The 13,318-nt window shown below is 48.5% G+C and overlaps 1 protein-coding gene across 3 annotated transcripts in view; it reads left to right on the forward strand.

Annotated features, from left to right (window-relative positions):
- The window catches only part of RERE (arginine-glutamic acid dipeptide repeats), a 175,261-nt gene that overhangs the window by 64,018 nt on the left and 97,925 nt on the right, over window positions 1-13,318 (forward strand). For all 3 annotated transcript variants that reach the window (XM_054292111.1, XM_054292112.1, XM_054292113.1), the window contains exon 3: window positions 3,733-3,803. In XM_054292111.1, the coding sequence (XP_054148086.1) occupies window positions 3,733-3,803 (71 nt within the window). The remainder of the gene's footprint in view (window positions 1-3,732; window positions 3,804-13,318) is intronic.

Raw genomic sequence — 13,318 nt, forward strand, 5'->3', positions numbered from 1 at the left:
TGTGCTGCAGGTTTGTCACTGAGCCCCTTCCCAATGCATTGCTGTGCTGCAGGTTTGTCACTGAGCCCCTTCCCAATGCATTGCTGCTGCTGCAGGTTTGTCACTGAGCCCCTTCCCAATGCATTGCTGTGCTGCAGGTTTGTCACTGAGCCCCTTCCCAATGCATTGCTGTGCTGCAGGTTTGTCTCCATCCAGTGCTGACCTTAGTGTGCAAGGGTTTGGCGCTTGTCCTGAGCCTGGGGTGCAGGCAAGTTCACATTTCAGCCTTTAAACTCACTGAGGGCTGTAAACGTTGGTTCTGATCCTTTGGGAGGTACCTCTTGCTCATCAGTGATCTGTGGCTGCTGGCACCCTGCTCCTGATCGCATTTAGCTGTTCTGGGGTGCTCAGGGGTGCTGACATTTAACCTGAAACACCTGGGAGGCTCCTGGGCCTCCCACTGGCTCTGGCTCAGAGCAGTTTCTGCAGAAGGGACCAGGTCAGGGACTGGCACAGGGCTCTGGGACCACTGAGCCTTTTCATTTCAGGCACCAGGATGGAGGAGTGTAAATATTCCTTATTTCAGGAGAGTAAACATCACTCAGCTGCTGCTTCCACAGCTTGAGTTCAGGGTTTGCACATGTCTGTACACACATGCAGAGTGAGCTGTGGCTGGTGAGGCTGATGGGGAGGGATTGTGGATAATTCCTTGACAAAGGCTTTCCAGGAATATCCTCCCTGTGGAAGTGTGTGCTGTGCACAGAGCCCGTGGCTTTGTTCCTTGGATGATGGAAGTGTTGACTCATTAGGTGAAACACGAAAGGATTTAATTGTGAGGATGGTTGCTACAAAACCTGCAGCGTTCAGGCTGCTAAAGGTTCAGAAAATGAGGCTGGTTGGGGTGATTTCCAAGAGAATTTTTACATCCATGCATTGAAGCTCTAATTTAAAAGCAGCTTTTAGTGTGGGAATATGAATGTAACCCTTCAGAAGTAGGGCACATCTGGTGAGGATCACAAGCCCAAAGGCAGAATGACTCTGTGCCATGTGTCAGGGAGATGCTGCAGCTCCAGTGGGACGTTTGACACGAGATGGGGCAGTGAGCAATGCCCAGGCTGGCAGGGACTGCAGGGGCTCCGCAGGGCACTCAGCATTTCCTCACTCTGTTCTGCAAAGCTCATGGAAAACCCTTTTATTTTTATTTTTATTTTTGTTAATTTCCTTTCAGAGCATTTGCTGCTTCGTCATTGCTAAACTCAGTGACTGAACACATCAGATGTTGAACTTGTCTGAGTTCTGGGTGGCTGATGTGAGTGCCTCTGTCAGTATTCTCCTCTTCAGAGTTCCTGCCATCCCCAGCGTTGCTGTGCACCTGGATAAACTTGTTTTTCTTATCAGCCTGGCCCCTGGTGCTTTGGAGCCCCGTAACTGGATGTCATCATTGCTTTGGGCCTGGCAGGCAGCCAGCAGAGTGAGATTTCATCCGCAGGAGATGCCACAGCCCTCACTGTGTGCCAGCCATTCCCAGGGCTGCTGGCTGTGCCTGCTGCCTGATCCAGCCCGGGGAAACGAGCCTTGCACAGCCCACACAGCAAAAATCGAACCGAGGTTCTGTGAGTTGTGGCGCTGTGTGTGTGGAGCCTCAGTCACTGCTGGGGGAGCAGGGTGTGCATGGATGGCCCAGCTGCTCCTCAGCAGGGACTGCAAGTGGCCAAGAGCACCGGGAGTGCCAGGAAATGTGGGATAAAGCTGGGATAACCAGGGCTGTGGGGATGCTGGGTGTGGTGGAATTGCTGGATTAATTCCTGATAACCAGGAAATCTGGGATAACCAGGGCTGTGGGGATGCTGGGTGTGGTGGAATTGCTGGATTAATTCCTGATCATCCAGGAAATCTGGGATAACCAGGGCTGCAGGACTGCTGGGATGTGCTGGAATTGCTGGATTAATTCCTGATAACCAGGGCTGTGGGAGTGCTGGGATATGGAGGAATTGCTGGATTAATTCCTGATAACCAGGAAATCTGGGATAACCAGGGCTGTGGGGATGCTGGGTGTGGTGGAATTGCTGGATTAATTCCTGATAACCAGGAAATCTGGGATAACCAGGGCTGCAGGACTGCTGGGATGTGCTGGAATTGCTGGATTAATTCCTGATAACCAGGGCTGTGGGAGTGCTGGGATATGGAGGAATTGCTGGATTAATTCCTGATCATCCAGGAAATCTGGGATAACCAGGGCTGTGGGAGTGCTGGGATATGGAGGAATTGCTGGATTAATTCCTGATCATCCAGGAAATCTGGGATAACCAGGGCTGTGGGGATGCTGGGTGTGGTGGAATTGCTGGATTAATTCCTGATAACCAGGAAATGTGGGGTGATCAGGGCTGCAGGACTGCTGGGATATGCTGGAATTGCTGGATTAATTCCTGATCATCCAGGAAATCTGGGATAACCAGGGCTGCAGGACTGCTGGGATGTGCTGGAATTGCTGGATTAATTCCTGATAACCAGGGCTGTGGGAGTGCTGGGATATGGAGGAATTGCTGGATTAATTCCTGATCATCCAGGAAATCTGGGATAACCAGGGCTGCGGGACTGCTGGGATGTGCTGGAATTGCTGGATTAATTCCTGATAACCAGGGCTGTGGGAGTGCTGGGATATGGAGGAATTGCTGGATTAATTCCTGATCATCCAGGAAATCTGGGATAACCAGGGCTGTGGGGATGCTGGGATATGGAGGAATTGCTGGATTAATTCCTGATCATCCAGGAAATCTGGGATAACCAGGGCTGCAGGACTGCTGGGATGTGCTGGAATTGCTGGAGCTCCCAAATGAGCTGGATTTGAAATGTGCCTTATAAAACCCAGAGATTTTGGAGGTTTTCTGTAGAAACCCAGAAAAGCCCGTGGAAAATCCCTGCCAGGACAGTGGTGTTTGTTGTCCCTGCTGTGTTTGGAGCAGCAGCTCCTTCTCTGTGTGTCACAGGGGTCGCCAGGACGTTCCCTTGAGTGTTTGCCTGGCTCTGGGGTTGGCATCTCTCTGTTTAGCAAGCTGTGTGCGAGCTTGCTGAGCTCCAAGGTCAGGATCATTAATCAGGCGCTTCTCTCCCATCCGTGCTGTGTTTTCATTCCGAGGGCACTGCTTTTGTTGTAGTTATTGCCAAGACTGTTTTGAACACAACAGACCTTATGTTACAGCCGCCTTGGAGAGCGCGGTTGTCAAAAGCAAACAGAAATAATTACTGTGTTTCTGTCTTGTCAAATGCAATTCGAGAAAGCGCAGGCCTTCCCTGAGGTAAATCTAATTTAAGTTTGCTGTGTTTCATCTGTGATTGGTTGCCTTGGTTTTCTTCACAATTAGAAGAGAAAATATGTTGGTGCTCGGTTCTTAATGGCGAGCTGACCACGAAAAATCTGATTTACTTTCCTCTCTTGTCTTGGTCTGGTTCACAGGCCGTGACCTGGTCATTGTTATTAACTCAATCCAGAGTGGTCTTTAAATTCCTTTCTTTTTGTTTTCCTAGCAAAATGTCTATTCAAATCAAAGTCAATTTTTATGCAGTTAATTCCCTTATTTATCATCATAAATAGTTTCTATTTTTAGACCACGCTCAGAATAAATTACACAATATGCAAATGCAGTGGTGGTTCTTTCAGAGTTTAGGCTGTGTTTGAATTTATCCTGTTGTTATGCTGTTTCTTGGAGGCACAGAAGTTAATGCCCATTATTGTAAAATCTTGTGTTTTCAAAGATTGCGTTTATATCGAAAGCCGCCGGCCGAACACGCCCTATTTCATCTGCAGCATTCAAGACTTCAAACTGGTAAGGAACATTTTCAGCTCTCCTCCCTTCCCCTGCCCCAGGCTCCAGGGGGGATATTCCCTAGCCTGGATCCCTTCCTGCAGCTCTGAGTGAGGCTTTACCCTGTAAACCCGGAGCTGGCTTTTGTTAAACCCCAGCTCTGTCTTTGGGCAGCCCCAGCAGCTGAGGCTGAGATCCCCGGCGTGTTCAGCTGAGCACAAACCTGAGCTTTGAGCTGTGCTGTGGGCAAACTGGGGCTCAGGAAGGGCGCTTGGGCTGTGCCTTGTCCAGCACAGCCCTGGCAGCCTGTGCATCTCAGCTGGCCGTGGGCTGGGGGCACCCCACCAGGGTGGCCAGTTCAGTGGGGAGAAACAGAAAATAACGTGGGAGGAGTGTTAGCACTTCATTCCCTAGCAGCGAGACTCAGGGAGCTGAGCAGGAACAAATCAGAGCAGGGTTTGCCCCTTTCTGTGTGACTGCAGCCCTGGGGGTTCAGCCTGTCCCCCTGTGCCCCTCCCAGAGGTGCCCAAATCTCCTGCTCACAGCCAGGGCACAGCCTTGGCACCTGGCACAGTTCTGTGGGCAGGACATTTGGGCATCTCTGGGAGTTTTTCTGCTGCTCCTCATTGCTGTATTGAGTCCTGAGCAGATAATAAACTCTCCTTATCAATGTATTGTCCACAGCCATAGATCACCCAGGCTGCTGCTATCAGAATAAACCTGCCTTCATTCCTTCCAGGCTTTTCCAGTTATTCTGTGAGAATCTGAGATGTTCCTCAGTGCTGCTGTCCCTGCTGGTGCTTGGCACCTGTGGGTTTGTTCCCTCTTTGCTCCCCCTGTTTTTGGGGAGTCCCCGGGTTTGCAGGGCCCTTTGGGTCTGCCTGGTTCCAGTCCTGTGGGTGCTGCTGAGCTGCAGGAATTGCTCAGGAGGTGACAAAAAGCTGCAGCCTCTGGGGCTGGGCCACTCGTTTCAGCTCTGGGAATTGCAGCTTTGGTACCTTTGGATGGTTTGGAAGTGGTTTCTCTTCACTTGTGTTTTCAGCACACAAAGGACTTGGCACCAGGGCTGCTGGCAATTGTGCATAATTTTTGACATGGAAACAGTGTCTCTGTTCTATGTTTACTTTTGCCTGCTCAGAGCCTTGAATTTCTCTGTTAATTTAATTTTTCTCACTGACATAAGGCATAAAAGGAACTTGTATAAATGACAAAACCAAAACCCTCTTGATGCTGATTATACCAGCAAAACGAAATCCCCAGTGTGTGTGTGGCTGCTGATTTTCCTGTTGGGGAGAGGGAGGATGAGCAGTGGAAAGGACACTTGGTTTCTCTTCTGGTGTGAGATACCAACAGCAAAACAGCCTTGTTTTGCCTTCAGCTAAATATGTCAAGTGAAGCAGGAAAGTTAAAGTCAACAGCTTTGAAATGTCGCCCACTAATTAAATACATTATGTGTTGGTTGTCACAAAATAAAAGTTTCTGGCTGAGTGTGTGAGCCTTACCTTATGCTTCCCCTGTTCTAGGTGCAGTGTGAGGACAGGAATTATGGGGGTGTTTTACTGATAAAACAGGAACATAAAGTTATATTTAATAAAATCAGAGGGAGTTACAGATGACCCAGTGAAAATCAGGACGTCCTTGCTGCACCAGGATCACTGTGGTGGTTCAGGTCTTGTTTGGAATTTTGCAGAACTTTGAGCAGCTCTCAGGGAATCCTCTGGTTTATTTCTGCCCTCCAGCACTGAAGTGTGTGAGTGTTGGCTGGTACCAGTGCAGTTTCCTTTTCCTGTCCTCACAGAAGGATGGGGTGGCAGGGCAGGTGAGGAGGTGTCATATCCTTAAATGCTTTTCTTTGTTCACTTCACCTCACCAGTGTGAATTATTGAGCTTAAAACATTTTAAGAGTGAAATTGCTGTTGTCTCTCAGAATAGTATGTGATAGTTGTCTGAATTTTTAAAAAAGGCAGTGGATGATTTTTCTCTCTGCCGATTGGGTTATTCTGTGCTGTCTGTGTCCCAGAACATTTTATTAATCTCTTTTTGGTGCTAGTTCATTTTCTTTGGATTAATGCTATCCTCTTTCAGGATTCAAGACCAGATTATTCTTGAGGACTTTGATTAGGAGCAAGCTGTGGTGAGGCAGGATTCAATCTGAGTTTGCTCTATTGCCTTACATGTTTTTATTGGTTATCAGCTCCCCTTCATTGCTGGTATTCAATATTTGCTCTCCCTCCTCTCGGGGCAGCTGGGTTCAAGTGGTCCCCTGGAAATCTGGATTATGCAAAGTCAAGATTGGCTTTAAAGCAACTTTCCTACCTTGTTTTTCCCTTGGGGAGCACTTCTTCCCCAGTTTAAGCCTGTCCTATCCAGCTTACAGTGTCAGTTACTTTAAAAATATTGTTTTTAAAAAAGGGAAACAGCAAAATGTAATTGGGAAGGTGGAGAAAGCCTGTGAAGGGGCAGAGAAATGTGACTTGAATACTTTGCTGGCATTGCCTGCTGAGCAGCTTTAAGGAGGAAAATGTTGTTTTGAGGATGGTGAGAGTGGGGTCCTTAGCTTGGGATTCAGGCTTTGCTTGCTCTGGCTGTTTTTGTTCCAGAACAATCTTACAGCTTGGGCTTTAAATTACGCAGGCAAATCAATAAAATGGAACAGTAAATGCTCTGCTGCATTAAAAAAACATCAGTTTCTCTGATTATTTTTTCCTGTGGAAAACGTTCAGGTTGTTTACATCAGGAATTGTCTCCTGGATGTCAATCTGCTCGTTCCCCTTCACTCTGCAGCAGCACCAGTGCATTTTGAGCAGTGCAGTTGTTCCCACAGCAGCCTGCTGCTGTCAGAAATGCCCATTTCCTATTCATCAGCAGCTTAGGGAAGCATGCTTTCCTTCATTCTCATTTGGCACGAGTCAAACACGTTAAAAACCCACAGGCTTGACAGAGAGTTCCTTAAATGCTCTGTGGGGCCGCAGATGCCTGCTCAGAGCCCAGGCAGCAGGGCAGGGCTGGCACGAGAGTGGCACCTGGCATTTCTGGGGGAAATGGCCAAGGGTCTGCCCTGCCAGCCCTGTGTGCCATCCACACCCTGCCCCTTCTGCTGCTTCCTTCCCCCCCAAAAGGAAACGAGCCCTCCTGTCAAAAATGCGCTTTCAATTGGACAGTGCTGTGTTTTGAGAGTGGAAATTCTCACTGAATTTCCTTTCAGATCGGGCCATTTGAAAAAACAGATTTGTATTTTCTTCAGGCTGAGGGTATGGCTTCAGAGCTAAAGGGTTTTTAAATCAAATAGTAGTATTTAATGTGTTTCTTTTGTAGTTTACAGTGATTGTAATACAAAGAATTATAAACAGCGAAATTTCCTTTTATCTCTTTGTTTGTGGTTAGCAAGTCCTAAAATTCTGTCCATTCTCTTTATCTTAATTAAAATGTTGATTGTGATTACTTCTGGCTGATGAAAACACACAATTAAAACTCAGCTGAGTGACTTGTGTGAGAAAATCCAATAAATGTGCAGAAGTTCAGTTCCTGTGTGCGCCCAGTGGGTTAAGGGACATTTTATAACCCCACACCCAGATATAGAAATTAAACCTGATTGAGGGAGCATGCTGTGATGGGGAATCCAGCAGGAATATCCCCGTGAACCCGTCAGGATCTCAGCAAAGCTCTCTGTGCACAGGGCAAGTGTCCCCAGCTCTGCTGTCCCTGTGAAGCCGCCTCAGAGTGGCTGTGAGCAATACAACCCTGCAGTGTTCCTTACAGCATTGTTTTATCCCAATCAAAGTGTCTTCCTCACCTGAATAGCCAGCTGTTGGCTTTAAATATATGGTGCAACAGCAGTAATTACATTTCAGATATGAATATGTTAATTATGCAGTGCCTGTAAACCCATGCGGATCCAGCTTTGATTAAGGCTCAATTTAAATATCAAAAGTAGTGCAGAGCCATGTCTGTGGGAAAAAAAAAAAGGCTTTATCTGCTGCAGAGATCAGAGTGGGAGAAGTTCACTGAATTTTGGTGTTTGGGAGAGGGACAGGATCACGAGGTGGGATTGCCTGGGTGCTGAGCTGGGCCAGGGAGGCTCTGCTGGTTTGGGGATGGTCCTGGAGCAGCTCAGGTGAGCTCAGTGCTGGTTTGGGTGAGCTCAGGTGAGCTCAGTGCTGGTTTGGGTGAGCTCAGGTGAGCTCAGTGCTGGTTTGGGTGAGCTCAGGTGAGCTCAGTGCTGGTTTATGTGAGCTCAGGTGAGCTCAGTGCTGGTTTATGTGAGCTCAGGTGAGCTCAGTGCTGGTTTGGGTGAGCTCAGGTGAGCTCAGTGCTGGTTTATGTGAGCTCAGGTGAGCTCAGTGCTGGTTTGGGTGAGCTCAGGTGAGCTCAGTGCTGGTTTGGGTGAGCTCTGATGGCTGTGCTGGTTTGGGGATGGTCCTGGAGCAGCTCAGGTGAGCTCTGTGCTGCTTTGGGTGAGCTCTGGTGGCTGTGCTGGTTTGGGAATGGTCCTGGGTGAGCTCAGGTGAGCTCAGTGCTGGTTTGGGTGAGCTCTGGTGGCTGTGCTGGTTTGGGGATGGTCCTGGAGCAGCTCAGGTGAGCTCTGTGCTGCTTTGGGTGAGCTCTGATGGGTGTGCTGGTTTGGGAATGGTCCTGGAGCAGCTCAGGTGAGCTCAGTGCTGGTTTGGGTGAGCTCAGGTGAGCTCAGTGCTGGTTTGGGTGAGCTCAGGTGAGCTCAGTGCTGGTTTGGGTGAGCTCAGGTGAGCTCAGTGCTGGTTTATGTGAGCTCAGGTGAGCTCAGTGCTGGTTTGGGTGAGCTCAGGTGAGCTCTGCTGGTTTGGGTGAGCTCAGGTGAGCTCAGTGCTGGTTTGGGTGAGCTCAGGTGGGCTCTGCTGGTTTATGTGAGCTCAGGTGAGCTCAGTGCTGGTTTGGGTGAGCTCAGGTGAGCTCAGTGCTGGTTTGGGTGAGCTCAGGTGAGCTCTGTGCTGGTTTGGGTGAGCTCAGGTGAGCTCAGTGCTGGTTTGGGTGAGCTCAGGTGAGCTCAGTGCTGGTTTGGGTGAGCTCAGGTGAGCTCTGCTGGTTTATGTGAGCTCAGGTGAGCTCAGTGCTGGTTTGGGTGAGCTCAGGTGAGCTCTGCTGGTTTGGGTGAGCTCAGGTGGGCTCTGCTGGTTTATGTGAGCTCAGGTGAGCTCAGGTGAGCTCAGGTGGCCCTGCTGGCAGCAGCAGCCCCAGCTCAGCCTGCAGGGCAAGGGGACCCAGGCACAGCAGCCCTGGCACTCGCACCCAAGCAGCTGATGTGCATTTCCCTGGCACAGCAGGTGCAGGTGAAGGAGGAGCAGGAAGCAGCAGAGGCACGGGGTGAGTGAGGCAGGGAGCAGTGCCGGAGCAGAGGCAGCTGCTGGAGGCTCTGTGGGAGCCGAGAGCAGCTCATTGCTGCAATTACGCTCATTTATTTCTGCATTCCTACAAGCACAGCAGAGCTGCAGACCTGCCCTCCCATCCTGCCGTTCAGGCCTTTCCTGGTGCGAGTTTCCAGCTTGGATAAATGAGCCCAAATTGCCTTTTTAAGGTTTTCCTGTGTTCCACAGGGACCCAGAACACCACCAGCAGATGGATTTCAGCAGCCTGTTTGTGCTTTCTGCATCCTGCCTTAATTTGATGTCACATTTAAAATGCTAATGGCCACACTCTGAATGGGAGCATCGGAGGGAAACTTTACACCGGGAAAACGCTGAATTTGCCACACAAAAGGAAACGTTATTAATTGTGATGCAGTTGCCCTTTGTGCCTGTGTGTTTACTTGATTGAAGCATCTTGACTGTGGAGCTTTCTCCTTGAAGCCTGATTTGAATGGAGTGTACAGCTGGATTGCCCCAGGGCCTTGTAACAATTTATAGTCTGCATGGAAAGGCAGAAGTGCATAAAAAGACAGTTGTGAAATGCTGCTAGTGCCCTGTAATAGAAAATCTGGCTGCGATGACCTTGGCTGCCTGGGCCCCTGGGACCGCTTTGCTCCCATCCCAAGGATTAGAAAATGGAAAGGGTTGCGCCTCACCTGGAATAAAGGAGGGGGGAAATCACAAGAAACTTGTTTTTTCCAAATTATATACTTCATGCTTCCTGTCTTTGGCATTCCTCCTGCATATGGCCTTGCATTTTAGCAAACATGTTAAATTTACATCTGTTATTCTCTGCACTGTTACAGGAGCTGGGGTTTTTGCATGCAAATATCTGGGTGAGGTTTCTGTAGCCACAAGCATTTATGTATTTAAAAGCCTCATTCTGTTTGCAGATGAATTGATGTTCTGTTCCTGAACTGCAGCTGAATTAATTTGTGGCAAATTTTTCCTGGCCAGTTCCGAGGCAGCGTGACCTTTCCTTTTTTGTGTGGAAAAAATGCTGATTAATACAGATTTTTTTTTTCCCCCCTGCTTCTCCACATCCATCGCTCTTTCTAAGGCCAAAAAAAAAGGCAAAAAAAGATTTTCTGCTTCCTCCAGATCACTGCTAAACCTTTCCAAGGCGAGGCTGCAGCAGCTCACGGTGCCACGAAGGGCCAGAGCAGCCTTGCTGATGGGAGCCAGACAAATGAGGCCTTTGAAGGGACACTGAATTATTTAAAATCAAAAATTTAGCCTGCAAATGAGATTGGCTTTTATGTGCCACGTGCGGCAGATGGGAGCGCTGCTGTGGCTGCAGTGGGGCGGGAGGTGAGGGTGGGAATGCGGGTGCAGGCAGGGATGGAGGTGACACTTGGGGATTGCAGGGCGGGCACTGATGGAGAGGCAGAGGTGACACCTGGGGATTGCAGGGCAGGGCTGCTCAGTGATTAAATCCTCTGATGCTGTCACTGAGCCGTGAGGCTGCAGATAACATTCTCTGCCTGTGCTGGAAACAAGAATCAATACAAACTCCTTGACAGGGGCTAAATTATTAAATAGAGCCTTCCTTACAATGTTTCATTATCTGGGATTTACCTCAGCTGGTGATTTGTCAGCAGCACAGGGAGATTTGCTGGGTGTTTTGTATTAAAATCATCCCAGATGCATGTGAATCCATTTTGATAATTCCCCTTCTTTTTACAATGCTTCTCTGTGTATATTTTTTTTTTTTGGTTGCTATTACCCAGATGCCACTTTGAATTCTCACACAGATCCTAAGCCGTGCTGCACAGTGAGGTTTGGGCTTGTCACATCTGTGTAAAAATAAATCCTTTTTGTGTGGCAGGCTGTTGTCTAAGTGCTGCTTTCAGGCTGTTAAATTAGCAGGGGATTTGCAGTGTCTCTCAGGTGAGCCTCAGGGCTGAGGCACGGGGCTGCTCTGTGGATTTATGGGCACTGGGGTTTCACTGGGCTCGGCTGAAATATGGAGCAGCATCCTTTTATTCTGCTGTACGTCTCGGGAAGGAAGCAGGAGCAGGATCATCCATTCTAAGCTGCTAGCCCAGCAGATTTTGGTGCTCGGGGCTGTGTGGAGATGCTGTGTTCAGACCCGGCTCAGATGTGTCATTTCATCAGTGCCATTACTTTGTCAATTAACCAATGTTTAACATTTTTGTGGGATTTTGGGGTTGTTTTTCTGAAAGCCTTGGCAGGGTAATGCAGTGCAAGTGAATGAATTCCTCCAGAGCTGCAGAGTTATGTCACAATTCCACCGTGGTCCTTTGGAGAGGCAGTGCTCGTGTTTGGGGGTGTGAAGCAGATGGCAGCATTGTTCACAGGGAGGATTAACAGCTGGAAGTTAAGGCTATATGTGTGTTTTTGAGGGCTCAAATCCAGCTCTGCCTCCTTTCCTCCCATATGGCCTGGATCTCTGCAATCCAGCCCTTACAATTTAGGGACTACATAAAAAAACCCCAAACAAATCACCAAAACAAACAAAAACCCCCACAGAATAATCCACAGGGGGTTGTTTTGATTTTTTTTTTCCTTTTTAATGTGATTGCCCTGTTAGTTTTTGCCCCAGTTGGCATCCAGCAGTTGGAATTCTCATGGCTGGCTTGTTGGCACAGGAGCACTGGAGGATTATTCCCCCAGGAAAGGCTCCTGGGCTGTTTTGCTCAGCTGATATTTATAGTTTCAGTGAGCCTTTTGTCATGGCAGCGTGTCTTCACCACCTTTAGCTTTCTATTTTACCTTTCTCCTGCCTTGTTTCCTCCCCCTGACCCAAGGTAAACCTGTTCCCTACACCTGTGCTGAGATAATTGAGTGCTAAATAAATCATTGTGTGCCAGCTGGAAAATACCCAGAAAAAAAATGTTATCTCTGGCTTTTAGGGGGGGAAAAAAGTATCAAATTGTACATTAGCTGGGTTTTATGTAGCAAGAGAAAATGGAGTTAGGATAAATGTAGCCATGTCCTCTGGTGTTGAATAGTGAGAGCATCTGTCATGTTTAATAATGCTTCTGACCTTTAGGATTATTGAAGTAGAAATTTCCTCTCTGGTCATTTGGGGCTCCTTGAGCACTGTCAGATTTCTTGTGGCTCTGCTCAGCCTCCAAAGGCACATTGTTATGCTTGCTGGGCTGCTGAGGATCATTCATTACAGGAATTTGTTTTCCTGCTTTCCGAAGGGTTTCCTTGAGGGATGTGAAATGTCACTGGGTTCCAGAGGGGGTCCCACGCCCAGGGACGTGCTTGGGGTGGCTCTGTGGGCTGGGGGTGATGCTGTTATTGCTGCTGTGGGACAAAGGCACAGCTGAGAGGGACAGAGGAGCACGGAGGGGGAAGGTGTGGATGCTCTCTGAGCACCTTTCTGTGCCCGAGGGGCAGGAAAGGCAGAATCTCCTTTTTTGAGTACCTGTTCTATACCTCAATGGCAGGAAAAGCAAAATCTCCCTTTTCTGAGTACCTGTTCTGTGCCTGAGGGGCAGGAAAGGTAAAATCTCCCTTTTTTGAGTGCCTGAGTGGCAGGAAAGGCAGAATCTCCCTTTCTGAGTGCCTGTTCTTTACCTCAGTGGCAGGAAAGGTAAAATCTCCTTTTTTGAATATCTGCTCAATACCTCAGTGGCAGGAAAGGCAGAACCCCCCTTTTTGAGTATGTGCTCTGTGCCTGAGTGGCAGGAAAGGCAAAATCTCCTTTTTTGACTACCTGTTTTGTATCTCAGTGGCAGGAAAGGCAGAATCTCCCTTTTTTGAGTGCCTGAGTGGCAGGAAAGGTACAATCTCCCTTTTACTCAGCAGGGACTGATGGAGCCACTTAATAAAACCCTTCAAGTCAGCTGCACCTTGTGCCTGGCAGAGCTTCAGAGCCTCTCAGGCTGGGTTTGTCCCCTGGTGTCACCTCTGGGGACGGGTCCCCGCCTGGCACTCGCAGCCAGGGCTGTGATGGATCTGCATTTTTGACACTGCAATCACTGAAACACCGACCCGTGGAGAATTTGGACTTGTAGTTTTGATTAAAGTGATTGATTTTTAAAGCAGCCTCAGTTCGTTTTGGGCCATTAGAGGGTATTTGAAAGGAAAATAACTCTTTAATTAAATTAGTAGTGTGTAAGCATCCTGCTCTGCTTTCTAAGCAGAACTTCTGGGGGTTTTTAAATCATATTCCCTTCAGTT

The sequence above is a fragment of the Melozone crissalis genome, unplaced genomic scaffold (assembly GCF_028551555.1).
Source record: "Melozone crissalis strain CALT ecotype California unplaced genomic scaffold, PUWL_Pcris_2 ptg000107l_1, whole genome shotgun sequence".
Classification (NCBI taxonomy): domain Eukaryota; kingdom Metazoa; phylum Chordata; class Aves; order Passeriformes; family Passerellidae; genus Melozone; species Melozone crissalis.